The 24952-nt window shown below is 46.4% G+C and overlaps 1 protein-coding gene across 1 annotated transcript in view; it reads left to right on the forward strand.

The window, feature by feature from the left end:
- The window catches only part of gabbr1b (gamma-aminobutyric acid (GABA) B receptor, 1b), a 586011-nt gene that overhangs the window by 509069 nt on the left and 51990 nt on the right, over positions 1–24952 (forward strand). Inside the window, 7 exon segments of the mRNA XM_068009633.1 lie at positions 2086–2277; positions 6407–6655; positions 8622–8685; positions 10913–10990; positions 20093–20243; positions 20784–20916; positions 24626–24742. Coding sequence (XP_067865734.1) covers positions 2086–2277; positions 6407–6655; positions 8622–8685; positions 10913–10990; positions 20093–20243; positions 20784–20916; positions 24626–24742 — 984 coding nt within the window.

Consider the following 24952-nt stretch of genomic DNA (forward strand, 5'->3'; position numbering starts at 1 on the left):
GAAAAAAACAGTGGGTAAGCAAACTGAACAAACTAAGATGAAATGAAATAAATGCACTGTAATACTCTGATATAACACACCTTGCACTGTAACACTCTGATATAACACACCCCTCACTGTAACACTCTGATATAACACACCTTGCACTGTAACACTCTGATATAACACACCCCTCACTGTAACACTCTGATATAACACACCTTGCACTGTAACACTCTGATATAACACACCCCTCACTGTAACACTCTGATATAACACACCCCTCACTGTAATACTCTGATATAACACACCTTGCACTGTAACACACTGATATAACACACCCCTCACTGTAACACTCTGATATAACACACCTCTCACTGTAACACACTGATATAACACACACCTCGCACTTTAACACTCTGGTATAACACATCCTTCACTATAACACTCTAATATAACACACTCTTTGCTGTAACACTCTAATATAACACACTCTTCACTGTAACACTCTAATATAACGCACCCCTCACTGTAACACTGCAATATAACACACTCTTCACTGTAACACTCTAATATAACGCACCCCTCAATGTAACACTGTAATATAACACACTCTTCATTGTAACACTCTGATATAACACACTCTGTACTGTAACACTCTAATATAACACACTCTTCACTGTAACATTCTGATATAACACACTCCACACTGTAACAAACTAATGTAACACATGCCTTGCTGTAACACTCTAATGACTGTTCACTGTAACACTCTAATATAACACACCCCTCACTGTAACACTGTAATATAACACACTCTTCACTGTAACACTCTAATATAACACACTCTTCACTGTAACACTCTGATATAACACACTCTTCACTGTAACACTCTGATATAACACACTCCTCACTGTAACACTCTGATATAACACACCCCTCAATGTAACACTCTGATGTAACACACCCCTCACTGTAACACTCTAATATAACACACTATTCACTGTAACACTCTAATATAACACACTCTTCACTGTAACACTCTAATATAACACACCCCTCAATGTAACACTCTGATGTAACACACCCCTCACTGTAACACTCTAATATAACACACTATTCACTGTAACACTCTAATATAACACACTCTTCACTGTAACACTCTGATATAACACACCTCTCACTGTAACACTCTGATATAACACACCCCTCACTGTAACACTCTGATATAACACACCTCTCAATGTAACACTCTGATATAACACACCCCTCACTGTAACACTCTGATGTAACACACCCCTCACTGTAACACTCTAATATAACACACTATTCACTGTAACACTCTAATATAACACACTCTTCACTGTAACACTCTGATATAACACACCTCTCACTGTAACACTCTGATATAACACACCCCTCAATGTAACACTCTGATGTAACACACCCCTCACTGTAACACTCTAATATAACACACTCTTCACTGTAACACTCTGATATAACACACCTCTCACTGTAACACTCTGATATAACACACCCCTCAATGTAACACTCTGATGTAACACACCCCTCACTGTAACACTCTAATATAACACACTATTCACTGTAACACTCTAATATAACACACTCTTCACTGTAACACTCTAATATAACACACCCCTCAATGTAACACTCTGATGTAACACACCCCTCACTGTAACACTCTAATATAACACACTATTCACTGTAACACTCTAATATAACACACTCTTCACTGTAACACTCTGATATAACACACCCCTCAATGTAACACTCTGATGTAACACTGTAATACACTGATATAACTCACAACTGTCACTATAACACTTTGGTATAACAAATGGCTCACAGCCACTCTCCGATATAATACACATCTGTCATTATAACACTAATGTGACCCGCACCCCTCACTGTAACTCTGTTGTGACACATCCCTCACTATAACACTCTGGTATAACACACACCCCTCACTGTAACTCTGTTATGACACATCCCTCACTATAACATGCTGCTATGATGTATTCTGCTAATGACGCTCCCAGTTTATTCCCTAGAATGGCTACATCTGTGTCTCTTCCTCTGCTGCAGGTATACAAGGAGAAGCTGTACGGTAAGAAGTATGTCTGGTTCCTCATCGGCTGGTATGCTGACAACTGGTTCAAGATCCAAGACAACAACATCAACTGTACGGTGCAGCAAATGACTGAGGCTGTGGAGGGCCACCTCACCACAGAGATCCTCATGGTGAATCCTACCAACAGCAGGGGAATCTCCAAAATGGTGAGGACAGTTGGATGGGAATGGGGCTAGTTTCTTTGTTTAAGGCGTTCTCAGGGTGTGGGCATCACTGGCAAGATCAACGTTTACAGCCCATCCCCTGGTTTCCCTTTGAGAAGGTGGTAGTGAGCCTCCTTCTTGAACCACTGCAGCCTATATGGTGAAGATGTTCCTGCAGGTAGGGGGTTTTCAGGATATTGACCTAGGGACGATGAAGGAATGGTGAGTAGATAATAGGTCAAGAAAGTATGTGATTGGGAGGAAAGCCTGAAGGAATTGGTGTCCCATGTGTCCACTGACCTGATCTTCTAGGTGGTAGAGGTCACAGGTTTGGCGGGTGCTGTTGAAGAAGCCTTGGTAAGTTGCTACCGTGCATCGTGTGGATAGAACCATGGAACTACAGAATGATACAGCACCGGAGAAGGCTATTCGGCCCATCGTGCCTGTGCTGGCTCTTTGAAAGAGCTATCCAATTAGTCCCACTCCCCCCGCTCTTTCCCCATAGCTTTGTAATGTTTTACCTTTCAAGTATTTATCCAGTTCTCATTTGAAAGTTACATAGGAAGACAGGAACAGGAGTAGGCCATTCAGCCCCTCGAGCCTGTCCCGCCATTCAATGAGATCATGGCTGATCCGCGGCCTAATTCCATATACCTGCCTTTGGCCCATATCCCTTAATATCTTTGCTACTGAATCTGTTTCCACCAGCCTTTCAGGCATTGCATTCCAGATAAAAACAACTAACTGCATAAAAAAATGTTTTCTCCTTTTCGTCTTTGGTTCTTTTGACAACCACCTTAAATTAGCATCTTCTGTTTGCCAACATTCCTGTCACTGGAAACAAGAAATCTTTATTTATTCCATTAGAACCATTCGTGATTTTGAAAATTTTTATTTCATCTCCTCTTAACCTTCTCTGTTCGAAGGAGAACAATCTCGGCTTCTCTAGTCTCTCCACATTAACTGAAATCCGCTCATCCCTGGCATCATTCCAGTAAATCTCCTCTGCACCCTCTTCAAGACCCTGACAGCCTTCTTCAAGTGTGGTGCCCAGAACTGAACACAATACTCCGGCTAAGGCCTAACCAGTGTTTTATAAAGAATTTAGCATGACTTCCTTACATTTGCACTGTATTCCTCTAATAATAAAACCAGGGATGCCATATGCTTTCTTACAACCATCTCAACTTGTCATGCCACCTTCAAAGATTTGTGTACCTACACCCCCAAGGCCTCTGTTCCTGAACCCCCCCCCCACCCCCCACTTTACAATTATATCATGTAGATTATATTGCCTCTCCTCATTCTTCCTACCTTGCTGAATCACTTCACATTATTCTGCATTAAATTTCATCTGCAATGCGTTGTCCCATTTCACAGTCTGTCTATCTCCTCCTGAAATCCACTATTCTTCTCCTCATTCTTCATTTCATTTCTGAGATTTGTGTCATCTGCCAGCATGAAAATTATGCCCTGGACATCCAGATCCAATAGATTAATATATATTAAAAAGAGCAGCGGAACGAATACCAACCCTGAGCAACAACACTGCATGCATTCTTCCACTCTGTAATACAACTGTTCACCATTACTCTCTGCATTGTGTCCCTTAGCCAAGCTCGTATCCTCACTGCCACTGTCCTTTTATGACCATGGTCTTTAAATTTGCTAACAATATGGTAGACACAGCAGCCACAGTGCACTGGTATTGCTGGGAGAGAATATTTAAGGTGGTGGATGGGGTGCCGATTAAGTGGGCTGCTTTATCTTGCATAGTGTTGAGCTTATTCCTCATTTAGTGGAACATTCCTTACCCCAGTTTCCATCTCAGTTCCCGAAGCCACTGATTCATGTTCGAGAGGTTGGGAGGGGACGGAACCTATGGTCCCTCTCAGCTGCATGGCTGCACAGCAAGTCGAAAGATCCCACGCAGGCCACACACAAGTTGGCCCCTTTGTTGCCATCTGTGAGTAGCCACACAGAAAACTGTAAAGGAGATGCACAAGGAAACAAATCACCCGTACAGTCAGAAACAAAAAGAAATAGAGGGCGCGTAGGATGGGACACTTCCTCCAATTAGCACCTGCCTGCTGGTTTCCCTGCACAGCACCCATTCTTCAGATATCAACTAGGCAGTGAGTGTAATCAGACACACTTCCACTCATAGAGGCATCACATCTCTCTGTAGATCTCAACTGCACCAAAAATTTCCAGCAGGATTCCTGGCATAATGATCCGGAACAGAAGATAGCGAGGCACACATTAACAGGAGTAGATCATTCAACACCTCAAGACTGTTGAGGACTCAATCAGACCATGGCTGAACTGCACAAGAAAATATTCTCTCTGGTGAACACAGTTTCCTCTCACTGCTGTGAACACAGTTTCCACTCTCTGCTGTGAACACGGTTTCCTATCTCTGGTGACCACAGTTTCCTCTCTCTGGTGTGAACACAGTTTTCTCTCTCTGCTGTGAACACAGTTTCCTCTCTCTGGTGACCACAGTTTTCTCTCTCTGGTGTGAACACAGTTTTCTCTCTCTGGTGTGAACACAGTTTCCACTCTCTGCTGTGAACACAGTTTCCACTCTCTGGTGTGAACACAGTTTTCTCTCTCTGCTGTGAACACAGTTTTCTCTCTCTGCTGTGAACACAGTTTCCTCTCTCTGGTGTGAACACAGTTTCCACGCTCTAGTGTGAACACAGTTTTCTCTCTCTGCTGTGAACACAGTTTTCTCTCTCTGCTGTGAACACAGTTTCCACTCTCTGGTGTGAACACAGTTTTCTTTCTCTGCTGTGAACACAGTTTCCTCTCTCTGGTGTGAACACAGTTTCCTCTCCCTGGTGTGAACACAGTTTCCTCTCTCTGGTGAACACAGTTTCCTCTCTCTGGTGTGAACACAGTTTCCTCTCTCTGGTGTGAACACTGTTTCCTCTCTCTGGTGTGAACACAGTTTCCTCTCTCTGGTGAGAACACAGTTTCCTCTCTCTGGTGTGAACACAGTTTTCTCTCTCTGGTGTGAACACTGTTTCCTCTCTCTGGTGTGAACACAGTTTCCTCTCTCTGGTGAGAACACAGTTTCCTCTCTCTGGTGTGAACACAGGTTTCTCTCTCTGGTGTGAACACAGTTTTCTCTCTCTGGTGTGAACACAGTTTCCTCTCTCTGGTGAGAACACAGTTTTCTCTCTCTGGTGTGAACACAGTTTCCTCTCTCTGGTGAACACAGTTTCCTCTCTCTGGTGTGAACACAGTTTCCTCTCTCTGGTGAACACAGTTTCCTCTCTCTGGTGTGAACACAGTTTCCTCTCTCTGGTGTGAACACAGTTTCCCCTCTCTGGTGCACACAGTTTCCTCTCTCTGGTGTGAACACAGTTTCCGCTCTCTGGTGAACACAGTTTTCTCTCTCTGGTGAACAGTTTCCTCTCTCTGGTGAACACAGTTTCCTCTCTCTGCTGTGAATACCTCGGCAGACCACGGAGAGCCAGTAAGTGCTGATTGCCCCTGGTGAGAGTGTCTCTGTAGTTGGGGCAATACCTGGTTACTGGGAGTTGAGTGAAGGTGAGACTGGTGAGAGTGGCAGGTGCAGGGGGAGGAGAGTAACTGGGAATAGAGTGGGGAGAGTGACTGTTTCTCGGTGCAGTAACATGTGAAAGGAGCAGGTTGTTCTAAAACAAGAACAACTTACATTTCTATAGCACCCTTCGCATAAATACAACATCTCAAGATGCTTCAAAGGAGCTTCATAAAACAAAGTGACAGTGAGCCACATGAGTAGATATTTGGTCAGATGACCAAAAGCTTGGTCATAGTAGTAGGTTCTAAGGATTGTCTTAAGGGAGGAAAGCAAGGTTGGGAGGCTGAGAGGTGTGGGTACGGAATTCCAGAGCTTGGGACCCAGGCAGCTGAAGGCACGGCCACCAATGGTGGTGCAATTCAAATGGGGGAATGCTCAAGAGGCCCGAATTAGTTGAACAGAGACATCTCGGAGGTTGTGTGTCTGGATCACAGAGACAGGGAGGGACGAGGGGTGAGAATTTTGAAATCAAGCCATTGTTTAAAAGTGTAAAGTTGATGAGTTGGGTGCATGTGTGAAATAACCAGTCTATCTTTCCCATTCTGTCTCCACCCTCAGACCTCCCAAGAGTTCTTGGAGAAACTGCAGACAGTAATCAAGAAATCACCAGAGGAGACGGGGGGGTACCAAGAGGCCCCGTTGGCATACGATGCCATCTGGGCACTGGCCCTGGCTCTGAACAAAACCGCTCAGGAGCTGGAGAAGAAGCAGATGCGTTTAGAGCAGTTCAACTACCGCAGTCAGAACAGGGACATCACAGATGAGCTTTACAAAGCCATGAATTCTTCTTCCTTTGATGGGGTCTCGGTATGTGTGTTTGAGTGTGTCGCTGTCCATCTGCGCCTGTCTGTGCGTGAGAGTGCGTCTGTGTCTGTATGTGCCTGTCTGTGTCTCTGTATGTTTTTGTCTGTTTGTGTGTCTCTGTGTGTATCTGTCTCTGTGCGTGCGTGTGTGCGTGTGCGTCTAGTCTGCGTGTGCGTGCATGTGTATCTGTCTGCGTGTGTGTTTGTCTGTGTGTGTCTGTCTAAATTAGTGTGTCTGCAAATAAAGTTGGTGTGTTTTTGTGTGTTGTGTTTTTGTCTATGCTAGTGTGTTAATATGTATTGTGTCTATGAGTCTGCTGTATGAAAACAAAGACATTTTAGCCAGAGGGTTAATTACCAGATAACCTCTTTTTGAAGTAACGTTGATTGACCAGGAGAACTCCTCCACTCTTCTTCGAAGTCGTGCCATGACATCTTTTACACCTACCTGAGAGTGCAGACGGCTCCTCAGTTTAATGTCTCATTTGAAGGACGGCACCTCCAACGGTGCGGCACTCCCTCAGTGTTGGCACTGGGAGTGTCAGCTTGGATTCTGTGCTGGGGTCTGTGGTTTGAAACCATAACTTTCTGACTTGGAGATGAGTGCGACCCCCTAAACCATGGTTGACAACCATGGTTTATCATTTTGAACATCTCTTATGAAATTTCCCCCCAGTCTGAAAGAATAAAATCCTCTTTGCTTGAAAGTTTTCTCCGAGCCCTTAGTCCAGGCAGCAGTCTGTGTTGCACATGCTTCGAGGCCATTTATCTCTGCTCTAGTGAGGAGCCCAACAGCGCACTCAGTATTTCACATGTGCCCATAGTTTTATACAGTCCGTCATAATATCATTGCTTTTATCTTCAACGCCTCTCAATGTAAACCCTCAAGTCCAGTTTTCCATTTCATCGCTTCTTTTGCCTGTCCACCCCTTACTTCTCAGGGATTTATGTATCATCATTCCTGGCTCCTGCACAGCATTGAGAAATCCATTATTTAAGAAATATTGTCTGAATCCAACTCCTTAATGCGGGATGCTGTGTCTCTCAAAGGTGTTGCTTTCCCTGCCTCTTCTAGACTTATTTAGTTACCAATTATACCCGATGTGGAACCACATCTCAGATAAATCAATGAAGTGTCTGTGTGCGAATGTTGGTGTACATGTGTGTGGGTTATGTTTGCGTGCATCTGTTTGTATGTGTTGTGTGCACGCGATTTGGCATGTTTGTGTGTGTTGTAAGTGTGTGTGTGTGTGTGTGCATCTTGCTGGTTGTGTGCGCTGGTGTGTGTGCAGGTGTTGGTATGTATGTATATTAGTATATCTGTGTGTGGTATGTGTGTATGCGCCTGTATTTGTGTGTATGTGTTTTGGCATGTGTGTGTGTGTTGTAAGTGTGTGTGTGTTGTAAGTGTGTGTGTGTGCGCATCTTGCTGGTTGTGTGTGCGTATATTGGTGTGTGTGTGTATATTAGTGTGTGTGTAATAAAAACAAGAAATGCTGGAAATACTCACCAGGTCTGGCAGTGTCTGTGGAGAGAGAAGCAGAGTTAACTTTTCAGGTCAGTGACCATTCTTCACAACAGACAAATATTAGAAACGTACAAGGTTTTAAGCAAGTAAAATCTTGTTTTTATTTCAGATTTCCAGCATCTGCAGCATTTTGCTTTTATTTTAATGTGTGTGTGTGTCTGTCTGTCTGTCTTGGTGCATTAATGCAGTGGGGTCAGTGCAAGAGCCCCTGAGGAATGTTGTGATGCTCACAGCTTCGGGTCTTTCGAACTGATACGATACCGTTAGTCTGCCATTTGCGTCGCCCCTCCCCAATTCCCCCCACCCGCCACTCTCACTGTCTCCCCCCCCCCCCCCCACCCATTCCCCCGCCACCCCTACAGCTTGTTGCTGAAGACTTTTTCCTGAACATCACTGGACTTTTCATCGTGACATGTATTGATCCATCCTTTCTCTCCACTAGGGTCACGTGGTGTTCGATGCCAGTGGATCTCGGATGGCCTGGACAATGGTTGAGCAATTACAAGGTATATTTATCAGGGTGCTGCAGCTGGCTCTGTGCTGTATACTCAGTGGAGTAGAATGGGTGTTGGGCAGTCGTGGACAGACCACAGGCTGCGTGTAGCACCAGATTGAAGTGACTCGGACTGAATATCAAGGCAGGGAGTAAAAGGAGCTGTCAGCACATTACCATTCCATTTCCACTGCCACAGAAATCCAGAATCCTAATCGAAACATACTTGACCTCGTCCTCACCAATCTGCCTGCCTGCCGCAGATGCATCTGTCCATGACAGTATTGGTAGGAGTGACCACCGCACAGTCCCTGTGGAGGCAAAGTCCCGTCTTCACATTGAGGATACCCTCCATCATGTTGCGTGGGATAGATTTTGAACAGATCTAACAATGTAAAACTGTGGGTCATCAGCAGCAGCAGAATTGTTCTCAACCACAATCTGTAACCTCATGGCCTGGCATATCCCCCACTCTACCATTACCATCAAGCTGGGGTGATCAACCCTGGTTCCATGAAGAGTGCAGGAGGGCATGCCAGGAACAGCAGCAGGAATTCCTCCAAATGAGGTGTCAACCTGGTGAAGCTACAACCCAGGACTACTTGCTTGCCAAACAGTGAAAGCAGCATGTGATAGACAGAGCGAAGTGAACTCACAACCATCTCCTGCCACATCCAGTCGTGAATCGTGGTGGACAATTAAACAACTAACTGGAGGAGGAGGAGGCTCCAGAAATAGCCCCATCGTCAATGATGGGGGAGCCCAGCACATCAGTGCAGAAGAGAAGGCTCAAGAGTTTGCAACAGTCTTCAGCCAGAAGTACCGAGTGGATCATTCATCTCGGTCTCCTCCTGAGGTCCCCAGCATCACAGATGCCAGTCTTTAGCCAATTCGAGTCACTCCACTTGATATCAAGAAATGACTGAAGGCACTGGATACTGCAAAGACTACGGGCCCTGACAACATTCCAGCAATAGTACTGAAGACCCGTGCTCCAGAACTTGACGCACTCCAAGACAAGCTGTTCCAGTACAGCTACAACACTGGCATCTATCCGGCAATGTGGCAAATTGCTTTGGTATGCCGTGTACACAAACAGCAGGACAAGTCTAACCTGGCCAATTACCGCCCCATCAGTCTACTCTCGATCATCAGTAAAGTGATAGAAGGTGTTGTAGACAGTGCTATAAAGCGGCACTTGCTTGGCAATAACCTGCTGAGTAATGTTCAGTTTGGGTTCCGCTTGGGCCACTCAGCTCCTGCCCTCATTACAGCCTTGGTTCAAACATAGACAGAAGAGCTGAACTCAAGAGGTGAGGTGAGAGTGACTGCCCTTGAGATCAAGGCAGCATTTGACTGAGTATGGCATCAAGGAGCCCTAGCAAAACTGGAGTCAATGGGAATCAGGGGGAAAACTCTCACTGGTTGGAGTCATACCTAGTGCAAAGGAAGATGGTTGTGGTTGTTGGAGGTCAATCATCTGAGCTCCAGGACATCACTGCAGGAGTTCCTCAGGGTAGTGCCCTAGGCCCTAGATGACAGGGTTCAGCCCCTCCATTGGGAACAGGCTGCCCAGTGTCTGTCTGAATGGGGAGAGATGGGTGAGAGGGTTAATCACCTCCATTGGGAACAGGCTGCCCAGTGTCTGACTGTGAATAGGGGGAAGTGGGTGAGAGGGTTAATCCCCTCCGTTGAGAACAGGCTGCCCAGTGTCTGACTGTGAATGGGGAGAGGTGGGTGAGAGGGTTAATCCCCTCCGTTGAGAACAGGCTGCCCAGTGTCTGACTGTGAATGGGGAGAGGTGGGTGAGAGGGTTAATCCCCTCCGTTGAGAACAGGCTTCCCAGTGTCTGACTGTGAATGGGGAGAGGTGGGTGAGAGGGTTAATCCCCTCCACTGGGAACAGGCTGCCCAGTGTCTGACTGTGAATGGGGAGAGGTGAGTGAGAGGGTTAATCCCCTCCATTGGGAACAGGCTGCCCAGTGTCTGACTGTGAATGGGGAGAGGTAGGTGAGAGGGTTAATCCCCTCCGTTGAGAACAGGCTGCCCAGTGTCTGACTGTGAATGATGAGAGGTGGGTGAGAGGGTTAATCCCCTCCATTGGGAACAGGCTGCCCAGTGTCTGACTGTGAATGATGAGAGGTGGGTGAGGTTTGTCCATGTTGATAAATTGAGTTTGGTGACTGCTCTGTATTGTCTCACACGGTTCAATAATGAAATGACTTGTATTTTTCTCCACAGATGCTAAATACGTGAAGATCTGTTACTATGACAGCACTAATGACAACATGTCCTACTTTGGCACTGACCGCTGGTTTGGTGAGTACCCCTTTCCCCATTCCTGGAATTGCTGCCTTGCTGACCCGACACTCAATCTTCAGGTGTGGGTGGTTGTGGCTGCACAATGTGACTGACCCTTGTTTATTATTCATTCTGATCACCTCCTGTTGACCGCACCATCCGTTCCATCAGCTCTAGCTCAGTGGGTAGCACTGTCGCAAGGTTGGAGGTGCAAGTCCCACTCCAGGGATGTGAACACAAAATGCAGGCTGACGCTCCCAGTGCAGCGTTGAGGGAGTGCTGCAATCTCAGAGGTGCCGCCCTTTCCAATGAGATGTTAAACAGGAGCCGCGTCTGGTGGATGCAAAAGATCCTGCGGCCACTATTTCGAAGAAGAACAGGGAAGTTCTCCCTGGTGTCCTGGTCTCAACCAACATCATTAAAAAAAAACCAGATTATCAGGTCATTATCACGTTGCTGTTTGTGGGAGCTTGCTGTGCACAAATTGCCTGTTAAGTTTCCTACATTACGACAGTGACTGCATTTTAAACAGTACTCCATTGTCTGTGAAGTACTTTGCAACATCCTGAGATCATGATAGGCACCTGATAAATGAAAATCCTTCCAGGGGGATTCCATAGGGTGGAGGGTCTCACCGCCTGAAGGTGCTGCCCCCCTTCCCAAGATACACTGCAGCAACGCGCCAAGGCTCCTTCGGTAGCACCTTCCAAACCCGCGATCTCTACCACCTAGAAGGACAAGGGCAGCAGATGCATGGGAACACCACCACTTGCAGGATCCCCTCCAAGTCACACACCATCCTGACTTGGAACTATATCGCCGTTCCTTCACTGTCACTGGATCAAAATCCTGGAATTCCCTTCCCAACAGCACTGTGGGTGCATCTACCTCCCATGGACTGCAGTGGTTCAAGAAGGCAGCTCACCACCACCTTCTGCAGGGCAATTAGGGATGGGCAATAAATGCTGGCCTGGCCAGCGATGCTCACATCCCCAGAATTACTTTTTCTCAAAGAGGGGATGTACGATTGGCCTCAGGGCCCTCAGCGGCCCAGCTCCAGATCGTGAACCCACGTGTATTCATTCTTCAGGCTGGAATGCGATGCCCCCACTGGTTGAGTAGGTTTCGACCTGTCATTTTCTAAAGTTGCAAGGTTGTGACGGTACCTTGTCCCGTAGAGTCAGGAAGCGAGGGGAGGATTTGGGGATCACTGTCCTGGCTGGCCTCCCACCATCCTGACTCCATAAAGTTCAGGCCATCCAAACTCCACTGTCCACTTCCTAACTCGCACCAAGTCTCGTTCCCCCATCACCCCTGTGCTCGCTGGCCGACACTGGCTCCTGGTCCGCCAACACTTGGATTTTCAAATTTTCATCCTTGTTTTCAAATCCCTTCATGGCCTGACCCCTCCCCATCTCTGTAATCTCCACAACCCTCTAACTCGGGCCTCTTGAGCATCCCTGATTTTAATCATCTCACCATTGATGGCCGTTCCTTCAGCTACCTCGGCCCTAAGCTCGCAAATTACCCACCAAACCTTTTTGCTTCTCCACTTCTGTCTCCCATTTGAAGGTTCTCCTCAAAATTTAAAACCTTCTTTTGGCCACCTGTCCTCACATCTCCTTTGTTTGATAATCGCTGCTGTGAATTGCCTTGGGATATTTTACAAGGATAAAGGTGCTATATCAATGCAAGATGAGATATACGTTGACAGGGTGGGTGAGAAAGGAGCAAATGATTTTAAAAGGAAGCGATTCTCTGGAGAGAATGAGTTGCAGCTGCAGGTAGTTGAGGAGTTAACAAGTCACAGGACAGTTAGTGAATCTCAGCAGTTTGTGCTCACAGCTCCAGCTGTCTGGGTAGAAATGAATCACATTAGTCATGCAGTGTCACAAGTGAAAAAAGACAGAGGGAAGTGGAGAAAATAGAGCCAGGCAGTGTGAAGAGAACTGGAAAAGGTACCGTCTGCCTCAGGAAAAAGAGACTGCCTGCATTGGGAGACCAGGACCCCCTGCATCCGGAGAGCAAACGGCCCCTGCACCAGGACACCAGACGCTCCCTGCACCAGGACACCAGACGCTGCCTGCACCGGGGGACCAGATGCTCCCTGCACCGGGGGACCAGACGCTCCCTTCATCTTCTGCAGAATTTATTGCAGGAGAACAAGAGAACTTTGGTGGAAATGAATCCTCTCAGACTTTGTAACCTTAAAGGAACACAGAGCTACAACCTTACACGATAGAATATTCCTGTTCACATCGAGCAGCGAATCATCTGTCTTACTCTAATGTGTTTTGTCCAATTTTGGGCACCGCACGTTTCTAAGGATGTCAAGATTTGATTGAGGTGTTCAAAATGATGAAGAGTTTTGAGAGAGTAAATAGGGAGAAACTGTTTCCACTGGCAGGGATGGTGGGTAACCAGAGGGCACAGAGTCAAGGTGATTGGCAAAAGACGTGGGGTGGAGATGAGGAAAATGTTTTGAACGTAGTGAATTGTTGTGATCTGGAACATACTGGCTGAAAAGGTGGTGGAAGCAGATTCAATAATAATTTTTAAAAGGCAATTGGATATCTACTTGAAAAAGAAAAAAAAATTACAGGGCTATGGGGAAAGAGCAGGGGGATGGGACGAATTGGATCGCTCTTTCAAAGAGCTGGCACAGGCATGATGGGCCGAATGGCCTCATTCTTTTCTCTCTCTCTCTCTCTCTCTCTATATATATATATATACACAGCCACACATTATATAAAACCTTAAGTCGAGTGTGTAACTGCCACACTAAAGAACTCATACATCAGGTGACATATTTCAAAGAGTTGAGTGTCCAAAATAAAAGCGACAGCAAGCCAGGGATATCTTACTGGTTTTCCCGAGCTTGATAATTCTGCCCCTTTTCCCAGGACGGGAGCCAGGGATTTACAGGAATCCACCAATCGAGAGAAACTTCCTTCCTTCCACTGCAGCAATTAATCTCTAAGAGACCTAGAATGCGAATCGCTGTGGTTAACAAGCTAGACTGCCAGCCTTAAAGAGACAGGAGGCATCATACACGGCTCCAGTTTAGCAGGTGAAAATGGTAGCCGCTCTCCCTGGGAGACATCGACTGCAATGAATAACAGCACATAATGTCAGTAGTTTTTCCTCTTAAGAAACCATCACCTGTCTGCTGGTCTCGACTGAGACTGAGGGTCCAATGGAGCCAGCCCATATCCCATAGTTGTACAAGTGCTCATTTAAAAAAACAGGCATTGATATCGCACCTCTCACAAACTCAGGGCGTCCCAAAGCGCCTTACAGCTAATGAAGTACTTTCTGGATTGTAGCCACTGCCGCAATGTAGGACTGTGACAACCAGTTTGCACACGGTGAGATCCCACAGACAATAACATGACAATGATCAGATAATCTGTTTTAGTATAATAAAAGCAAAATACTGTGGATGCTGGAGATCTGAAATAAGAACAAGAAATGCTGGAACCACTCAGCAGGTCTGGCAGCATCTGTGGAAAGAGAAGCAGAGTTAACGTTTGGGGTCAGTGACCCGAAATGTTAACTCTGCTTCTCTTTCCACAGATGCTGCCGAATCTGTTTTACTGTACTGGTTGAGGAGTAAATATTAGCCAGTGAACTCCCCTCTCCTCTTCTTCAAGATGGTTGATCTTTTACATCCACCTGAGAGAGCAGACGGAGCCACAGTTTAACATCTCCTCTGAAAGACAGCACCTCTGACAGTGCAGCACACCTTCAGTACTGCACTGAGTATGTCAGCTGAGATTGTGTGCTCAAATCACTGGAGTGAATCTTGAACCTCCTGAGCCACAGCTGACATCAGGAGCAAGCCCAGGTGATTAGAAATATGATAAATTGTATTTATTGTGTATGTAAATTGTGACAGTTTTCCAATCGGAAAATCATGTCCTGAAATTCCTGGGCCTGGGAGGCAGGTCAAGAGAACGGATGGGGCATGCACGCATTCTTTAGAAAACCATCAGCGATAATCCCCAATTAGCGCACCCATTACTGGCTGCAGCCTGCTGTGCTGTCGACGTTCCAGAGCAGCTTGCTCCTCAGGTTGGCAAACCTGACTAACTATTAATTAGCAGGAACTCTCACTGTGAGACACAGGCCTGCAGGGCAACAACACAACACCAACTCCCCAACACTTACATCCTTAATTTGGGAATCGTCTCATTTACATTTTTTTTTATTAGAACATTACAGTGCAGTACAGGCCCTTCGGCCCTCGATGTTGCGCCGACCTGTGAAACCATCTGACCTACACTATTCCATTTTCATCCATATGTCTATCCAATGACCACTTAAATGCCCTTAAAGTTGGCGAGTCTACTACTGTTGCAGGCAGGGCGTTCCACGCCCCGACTACTCTCCGAGTAAAGAAACTACCTCTCACATCTGTCCTATATCTATCACCCCTCAACTTAAAGCTATGTCCCCTCGTGTTTGCCATCACCATCCGAGGAAAAAGACTCTCACTATCCACCCTATCTAACCCTCCGATTATCTTATATGTCTCTATTAAGTCACCTCTCCCCCTCCTTCTCTCCAACGAACACAACCTCAAGTCCCTCAGCCTTTCCTCGTAAGACCTTCCCTCCATACCAGGCAACATCCTGGTAAATCTCCTCTGCACCCTTTCCATAGCTTCCACATCCTTCCTATAATGCGGTGACCAGAACTGCACGCAATACTCCAGGTGCGGTCTCACCAGAGTTTTGTACAGCTGCAGCATGACATCGTGGCTCCAAAACTCGATCCCCCTACTAATAAAAGCTAACACACCATATGCCTTCTTAACAGCCCTATTAACCTGGGTAGCAACCTTCAGGGATTTATGCACCTGGACACCAAGATCTCTCTGTTCATCTACACTACCAAGAATCTTCCCATTAGCCCAGTACTCTGCATTCCTGTTACTCCTTCCAAAGTGAATCACCTCGCACTTTTCCGCATTAAGCTCCATTTGCCATCTCTCAGCCCAGCTCTGCAGCCTATCTATGTCCCTCTGTACCCTACAACATCCTTCGGCACTATCCACAACTCCACCGACCTTAGTGTCATCCGCAAATTTACTAACCCACCCTTCTACACCCTCTTCCAGGTCATTTATAAAAATGACAAACAGCAGTGGCCCCAAAACAGATCCTTGCGGTACACCACTAGTAACTAAACTCCAGGATGAACATTTGCCATCAACCACCACCCTCTGTCTTCTTTCAGCTAGCCAATTTCTGATCCAAAGCTCTAAATCACCTTCAACCCCATACTTCCGTATTTTCTGCAATAGCCTACCGTGGGGAACCTTATCAAACGCCTTACTGAAATCCATATACACCACATCCACTGCTTTACCCTCATCCACCTGTTTGGTCACCTTCTCGAAAAACTCAATAAGGTTTGTGAGGCACGACCTACCCGTCACAAAACCGTGCTGACTATCTCTAATGAACTTATTCTTTTCAAGATGATTATAAATCCTGTCTCTTATAACCTTTTCCAACATTTTACCCACAACCAAAGTAAGGCTCACAGGTCTATAATTACCAGGGCTGTCTCTACTCCCCTTCTTGAACAAGGGGACAACATTTGCTATCCTCCAGTCTTCCGGCACTATTCCTGTCGACAATGACGACATAAAGATCAAGGACAAAGGCTCTGCAATCTCCTCCCTAGCTTCCCAGAGATTTCACTTTGCTAAGTTTTACTTTCGAAAGCAAGAAGAACTTGTGATTTGATTCCAGTCTGTAACTCACTCCCGGGTATCCATTATTCTATATATAAACTATTGAAACTCCTCGATTAGATTCCAGTCCTGAACTCACTCCCAGGTATTTGTCGCTCTGGAAGTTAATGGAGTATTAGTTTGTGCAGTAGTAAGGTAAGATTTTTGCCTTGTTGAGAATTCAAGAATGTGAAGGTAAGATTCTTGCTGAGAAACATCCGTGAGACACTGCAGGTATGAAAGAATGACCTCTCTCTGCTGCAAACTGGTAATACCCCACACAGCTCCTATACAGCACTCCAGTAATGATATATTCGTGGTAGGGTGGGAGGAAAGGTTTTTATGTCAACATCCTGTCCTTCCGTCTCTATAGAAACCGCTGCTTCCATCTCTATAGAAACCGCTGGAACCGCTCCGACACATGCAGGCCTCTCATTTAGGTCACCATAGCAACTTGGTGGATTGCCGCAGTGGCTCTGAGGGCTGTTGCCATGGAAACTCAAAGCTGGAGAGCATCTGAGAGCTGTGCTCCATATTGATTTCTCCTTTAAAACATCAGGAAGAAGAGGCATCGTTCTCAGCAATTGGTGCATCCGAGGTTCACTCCAACCTCTCTGATAAATAACCACTCTCACCTCCCCCTTCCCACACAGTGAGACACTGGGCAGCCTGTTCCCAATGGAGGGGATTAACCCTCTCACCCACCTCTCCCCATTCACAGTCAGACACTGGGCAGCCTGTTCCCAATGGGGGGGATTAACCCTCTCACCCACCTCTCCCCATTCACAGTCAGACACTGGGCAGCCTGTTCCCAGTGGAGGGAATTAACCCTCTCGCCCACCTCTCCCCATTCACAGTCAGACACCGGGCAGTCTGTTCCCAATGGAGGGGATTAACCCTCTCGCCCACCTCTCCCCATTCACAGTCAGACACTGGGCAGCATGTTCCCAATGGGGGGATTAACCCTCTCACCCACCTACCCGTATTCACAGTCAGACACTGGGCAGCCTGTTCCCAATGGGGGGGATTAACCCTCTCACCCACCTCTCCCCATTCATAGTCAGACACTGGGCAGCCTGTTCTCAATGGAGGGGATTAACCCTCTCACCCACCTCTCCCCATTCACAGTCAGACACTGGGCAGCCTGTTCCCAATGGTGGGATTAACCCTCTCACCCACCTCTCCTCATTCACAGTCAGACACTGGGCAGCCTGTTCCCAATGGAGGGGATTAACCCTCTCACCCACCTCTCCCCATTCACAGTCAGACACTGGGCAGCCAGTTCCCAATGGAGGGGATTAACCCTCTCACCCACCTCTCCCCATTCAGACAGACATGGGGCAGCCTGTTCCCAATGGAGGGGATTAACCCTCTCACCCACCTCCGCCCATTCAGACAGACATGGGGCAGCCTGTTCCCAATGGAGGGGATTACCCCTCTCACCCACCTCCGCCCATTCGCAGCCAGACACCGGGCAGACAGTGCACATGGTCATCATTGATACTGTGAATTAGTGAATAAATGAATAAAGAATGAATTTGTAAGAGGCATCCAGTAGTTACAGGTTGGAATTTAATCAAGGGGGTCCGATGGTTTAAATATAGAATAATTGATACCTGGGTGTGAGTTACAGACTGGAATCTAATCGAGGGGTTCGGATGTGTAAATATAGAATAATGGATACCCGGGAGTGAGTTACAGACTGGAATCTAATCGAGGTGTTCGGATGTGTAAATATAGAATAATGGATACCCGGGAGTGAGTTACAGACTGGAATCTAATCGAGGAGTTCAGATGTGTAAATATAGAATAATGGATACCCGGGAGTGAGTTACAGACTGGAATCTAATCGAGGGGTTCGGATGTGTAAATATAGAATAATGGATACCTGAGAGTGAGTTACAGACTGGAATCTAATCGAGGGGTTCGGATGTGTAAATATAGAATACTGGATACCTGAGAGTGAGTTACAGACTGGAATCTAATCGAGGAGTTCGGATGTGTAAATATAGAATAATGGATACCCGGGAGTGAGTTACAGACTGGAATCTAATCGAGGTGTTCGGATGTGTAAATATAGAATACTGGATACCCGGGAGTGAGTTACAGACTGGAATCTAATCGAGGTGTTCAGATGTGTAAATTTTGAATCATGGATACCTGGGAGTGAGTTACAGACTGGAATCTAATCGAGGAGTTCGGATGGTTTATATATAGAATAATGGATACCCGGGAGTGAGTTAATGACTGGAATCTAATCGAGGGGTTCAGATAGTTTATATATAGAATAATCTATACCCGGGAGTGAGTTACAGACTGGAATCTAATCGAGGCGTTCGGATGGTTTATATATAGAATAATGGATACCCGGGAGTGAGTTACAGACTGGAATCTAATCGAGGAGTTCAGATGTGTAAATATAGAATAATGGATACCCGGGAGTGAGTTACAGACTGGAATCTAATCGAGGAGTTCGGATGGTTTATATATAGAATAATGGATACCCGGGAGTGAGTTACAGACTGGAATCTAATCGAGGGGTTCGGATGGTTTATATATAGAATAATGGATACCCGGGAGTGAGTTACAGACTGGAATCTAATCGAGGAGTTCGGATGGTTTATATATAGAATAATGGATACCCGGGAGTGAGTTACAGACTGGAATCTAATCGAGGAGTTCGGATGTGTAAATATAGAATCATGGATACCCGGGAGTGAGTTACAGACTGGAATCTAATCGAGGTGTTCGGATGGTTTATATATAGAATAATGGATACCCGGGAGTGAGTTACAGACTGGAATCTAATCGAGGAGTTCGGATGTGTAAATTTTGAATCATGGATACCCGGGAGTGAGTTACAGACTGGAATCTAATCGAGGGGTTTGGATGTGTAAATTTTGAATCATGGATACCCGGGAGTGAGTTACAGACTGGAATCTAATCGAGGAGTTCGGATGTGTAAATATAGAATAATGGATACCCGGGAGTGAGTTACAGACTGGAATCTAATCGAGGAGTTCGGATGTGTAAATATAGAATAATGGATACCCGGGAGTGAGTTACAGACTGGAATCTAATCGAGGTGTTCGGATGTGTAAATATAGAATAATGGATACCCGGGAGTGAGTTACAGACTGGAATCTAATCGAGGTGCTCGGATGTGTAAATATAGAATGCTGGATACCTGGGGCATGGTGACCGCACTTGAAAAAGAACTATATTTGGTGTGAAGCATTTTATGGTGTCCCGGTGTGGTGAAATGTGGCATTGTAATGTTTGCTTGTTTCTCTCTTTCACTCTTTCTTTCCCTTGTTCTAAGAGCAGTAATGAACCCAGCAGCCATTCCCATGACTGTTGTTATCTTGTGTTCGCAGGTGGGGCCCCACCAGCTGACCATACGAAGGTCATCCCGACTTTCCGGTACTTATCGCAGAAACTCTTTGTGTCGGTCTCGGTTCTAGCTGGGCTCGGGATTTTACTGGGAATCATCTGTCTCACCTTTAATATCTACAACAGCAATGTACGGTAAGTAGGAGGGTGTCGAAGGTGTTTTTAATTGTTGCTGAGCCTATATGTGACATTGAACCATCACCCCTGTGCTCGCAGACCTACATTGGTTCTTGGTCTGGCAACACCATGATTTTAAAATTCTCATCCTTGCTTTCAAATCTGTCCCTGACCTCCCTGCTTCCTATCGCTGTAATCTCCTGCAGCCCTATAACTCTCTGAGTTCTCTGTGCTCCTCTAATTCTGGCCTCTTTTGCATCCCCAATTTCCATTGCTCCACTATTGGTGACCATTCCTTCATCTGCCTAGACTCTAAGCTCTGAAAGTCCCTCCTAAACCTCTCCACATTGCTGTTCCCCTTTAAGCCACTCCTTCAAACCTATTCTTCGACCAGGATTTTGGTCATCTGTCCTAATATCTCCCTCTGTCACTCGGTGTTGTATTCTGTTTGATAATTCCTCCTGTGGCACATCTTGGGACGTTTCATTGCATTAAAGGTGCTATATAAATGCACGATGTTGTTGATGGTGTAACGGCCCCCTCTTTCCCTCGTTCCAGGTACATTCAGAACTCCCAGCCTTACCTGAATAACATGACGGCGGTGGGCTGCACGCTGGCCTTGGCAGCCGTATTCCCGCTTGGACTGGACGGGTACCACATCCGCAAGTGGCACTTCCCCCTTGTCTGCCAGGTGGGCCATCCAGGAAGAAAAGAAGGAAAGGATAAAAGAAAATCTTGCTTTTAAACAGAGCCTTTCACTCAAAGTGGCTTCCAGCCAATGAAGTACTTCAGTAGTGCAGTTCCTATAATAGTACAAGAAACACAGCAGCCAATTTGTGCACAGCAGGATCCCACAAACTGCAATCTGACAATGACCTGATAATCCTTTAGTGACAGTGGTTCAATATTGGCCAAAGCCACCATGGGAGAACTGCCTTGCTGGTTCTCCAAAATAGTGCCGTGGCATTTGCTGTTGGGCGTGTGCTCAAACAGGCGGCAAAGATGATTCTGCCTGTTCTTCCATTGCCGCCTCAGTGTCCCGTTTCACCTCCTGTCACGCGAGCATCTGCCACCTTCGAAGTGGCCTGGCTGATAGCAGCTCTGCCTTGTTCTCCCCTCCCACTGCATCGTTGTGGCTGCTGAGGTTGTTGTTGCTCTTGAAGTGAGCTCTACTGTTTTGCTGGTTGAGTTGGGGAGGGGAGTGGGGGTGGGCGGAAAATCTCACGGACATTCATCTATGATTCACGAGCTGCCATAACTTGGGATGTGGGAGGACGCTGGCAAGGTCCTGTAAGGGGTTGGGGGCAGCGGGGGGGGTGGGTGGTGACCAGAAACTGAACTGGACCAACCATATAAATACCGTGGCTACAAGAGCAGGTCAGAGGCTAGGAATCCTGCAGCGAGTGACTCACCTCCTGACTCCCCAAAGCCTGTCCACCATCTACAAGGCACAAGTCGGGAGTGTGATGGAATACTCTCCACTTGCCTGGATGGGTGCAGCTCCAACAACACTCAGGAGGCTCATCATCCAGAGACATTCACTCCCTCGACCACCGACCCACAGTGGCAGCAGTGTGTACCATCTACAAGATGCACTGCAGCAATGCACCAAGGCTCCTTAGACAGCACCTTCCAAACTCATAACCTCTCCCACCTAGAAGGACAAGGGCAGCAGATGTATGGGAACACCACCACCTGCAAGTTCCCCTCCGAGTCACACACCATCCTGACTTGGAACTATATCGCCGATCCTTCACTGTCACTGGGTCAAAATCCTGGAACTCCCTTCCTAACAGCACTGTGGGTGTACCTACCCCAACATGGACTGCAGCGGTTCAAGAAGGCAGCTCACCACCACCTTCTCAAGGGCATTTAAGAATGGGCAATAAATGCTGGTTTTGCCAACAATGCCAAGAGAAAATAAGGCAAGAGCAGGTGGGGATGATAGGTCATCACCCTCCCTCCTCCCCCACAACCAAATGTTTTACTGAACCGGATGAGTTCATTTTATGACAGTTCAGCAGCTTTCATTGTCATTTCAGACAAGATGTTAAAATAAGGTCCGATCTGCCATCTCAGGTGGATGTAAATGATCCCAGAGTCCTATCTCAAAAAGCAGGAGAGTTCACCCTGCTGTCGTGGCCAATAATTATCCATCATCCAACATCATTGAAGAAAAACAGATTATCTGGTCATTATCACATCTGTGTTTGAGGGAGCTTGCAGTAAGCGGTTGGCTGCCATATTTCTGACATTACAACAATGCCTACGCTTCAAAAATACTTCATTGGCTGTTAAACGTTTTCGGAAAGTCCTGCGGTTGTGAAAGGAAAGTTCTTTTCTCCTTTTTCCAGCAGCCAGAAAAAAAAAAAGACAGGATTTATTAATTTATTTCACAACAAGTCCATGGGGAGATTCAGGACTACCCTGGGAGTTCTGGGTTGCTGATCAGGCAAATGCATTACCGTACCCGTGAGTCCACTCAAGGTTGCACAACACGAACAGACTTGAAGGTTCTTCTCTGGGGCCGTGTACGTATTGGCTGCTGTGTTTCCTACATTGCAACAGTGACTACACTTCCAAAAGTTCTTTATTGGCTGTAAAGCTCTTCAAGATGTCTGGTGGTTGTGAGAAGTGCTGTAGAAATGCAAGTCTTTTCTTTTTTGCTTTTGGTGCACGCTGCAACAAAGTGATAGGTTCTGTCAGGCCAGCGAACAGTTGCTATGGGGTTCAACTGCCTCTGTGCTATTTTTAGTGCTCTTGTTAATTCGTTCGCATTGCATTACTCTCTATTATTTCAATGCTGCTGTTAACCTATTCATTACTGGGAGCGAGGCAGCACAGGTAAGGGAGCTGAAAAATAAATGACAAACTGAACAAAACATTTCCAATTGAGCACTCCTGATAGTAAGTTAAACCCAGCTTGCCAAAAATAACACCCAACACCAGCCAGAGAAAATCAGTTTAATCGGTGATCAAAAGACAGCACCTCTGGCAGTGCTGCACTGGCAGCGTCCACCTGGATTTTGTACTCAAGACTCTGGTTTGAGACCACCTTCTGACTCAGAGGCAGTGCTCTCCACTGAGCTATGGCTGCCACAGTTTAAGCTCATTCTGGATAGATGAGCTAAGTTGGGCCGAATGGCGCTTCCTCATCTGCAGTGATTTCCTGCTGTTGCGAGCCGATTTATAATACCCTACATGGAAGGCTGTAAATGGATAGCACTCTCATCTGAGTTAGGTCACAGATTTAATTACCGCTCCAGGGACCTGAGAACAATATCCAGGCTGACACTCCAGTGCAGTACTGTGGCAGTGCTGCATTGTTGGAGGTGCTGTCTCTCAGATCAGATGTTAAAACAAGACCCCATCTGTCCTCTCAGGCAGGCATAAACAATCCTGCAGTGCTAATTTGAAGAGCAGGGGAGTTCCCCCTGGTGTCCTGGGGGAATATTTATCCCTCAACCAACATCACTAAAAAATATTACCTGGTCACTGAGTAAGACAATTTCATGGTTGTACACCATATGCATTTGCTTTGAAAACAGCAGTTGCTTCCTTGAAAAAGGAGTTCTGAGACAAACTTGCCAGCCTCAACATTTCAGGTAGAAAACTCTGTCCGTCATCTGGAGAAATAAGTGGGGACCTGATAGGTTTATATGTGGTGGAGAATGGAATATGGGCGGGATCTTACTGATGATTGGTCATTACACGTTCTTGTTCTTGCTGCTATTGGCCAGCTAATTGTGTTCCGTGATAGGTCGGTACATGCTATTGTTCTTGCTGCTGATTGGTCAGGTATTGTATCTTGTGATAAGTTGATAGTATTGTTCTTCTTGGTGGCTGCAGAGCAAGTGATAATATATTTCTTGAGTAGGGGCAGACAGATCTCACTGCTGTGCAGGCTACTGTCTTGGAGAACAGTGTGATGTTGATAGATTTCCATAGCCTCCCTAATGCATCTTGTATTGTAGTGTGCAATGGATGAGATGTGCTTGGAATTGGACCATTCAGTGTGGGGGTTATTGAGTTGAGCGTGCTGGATGATAGCTGACTTGTCCCATTCACTGTGTTTGAAGCAGGCTTGGCATTATTTGAGTCAAGTGTGTCGGCTGTGGCCGGTTTCTCCGAGGTTTCTTTCAAGCTCAGTGACTATGGTTGTGGGCCTCAACATCACATCAGAGGAACGGAAATTCCTTTTGACGTCTCCCATTGCGGCCTACTTCCAAACTGAGAGCCTGACTGGATTTTTTATTCCCCCCAGGCTAGGGTTTGCACTGTCGGGGAGCTGAAACATTCCAGTACCTAAATCTTCTCAAAAGGGCCCGACTGTGTGGTTCCAAGGGTGGAGAGTGTCTGTAAATAAACATTAAAATGGAGTTTATTCTTTTCTCCCACAGGCCCGAGTGTGGCTGCTAGGTCTAGGCTTCAGCCTGGCTTACGGCAGCATGTTCACCAAGATCTGGTGGGTTCACACCGTGTTTACCAAGAAGGACGAAAAGAAGGAGAAACGGAAGGTACGGGCTCTGATTGCGAGCACACCTCACTATCGTCCAGACCTATTGGAATATTAGTTAACTGAAATGAGAGGGAGCTGGGGAGCCTTTAGTGAAGTAGATAATGGCCATCACTCATAGTATCTTCAATAACACATGGATAGTGCTGGTCTCAGCCACACACCACGCGCACGCTCACTTTGGTTAATAATTATTTTTCTTATTGGTTCA

The sequence above is a fragment of the Heterodontus francisci genome, chromosome 29 (assembly GCF_036365525.1).
Source record: "Heterodontus francisci isolate sHetFra1 chromosome 29, sHetFra1.hap1, whole genome shotgun sequence".
NCBI classification, from domain to species: domain Eukaryota; kingdom Metazoa; phylum Chordata; class Chondrichthyes; order Heterodontiformes; family Heterodontidae; genus Heterodontus; species Heterodontus francisci.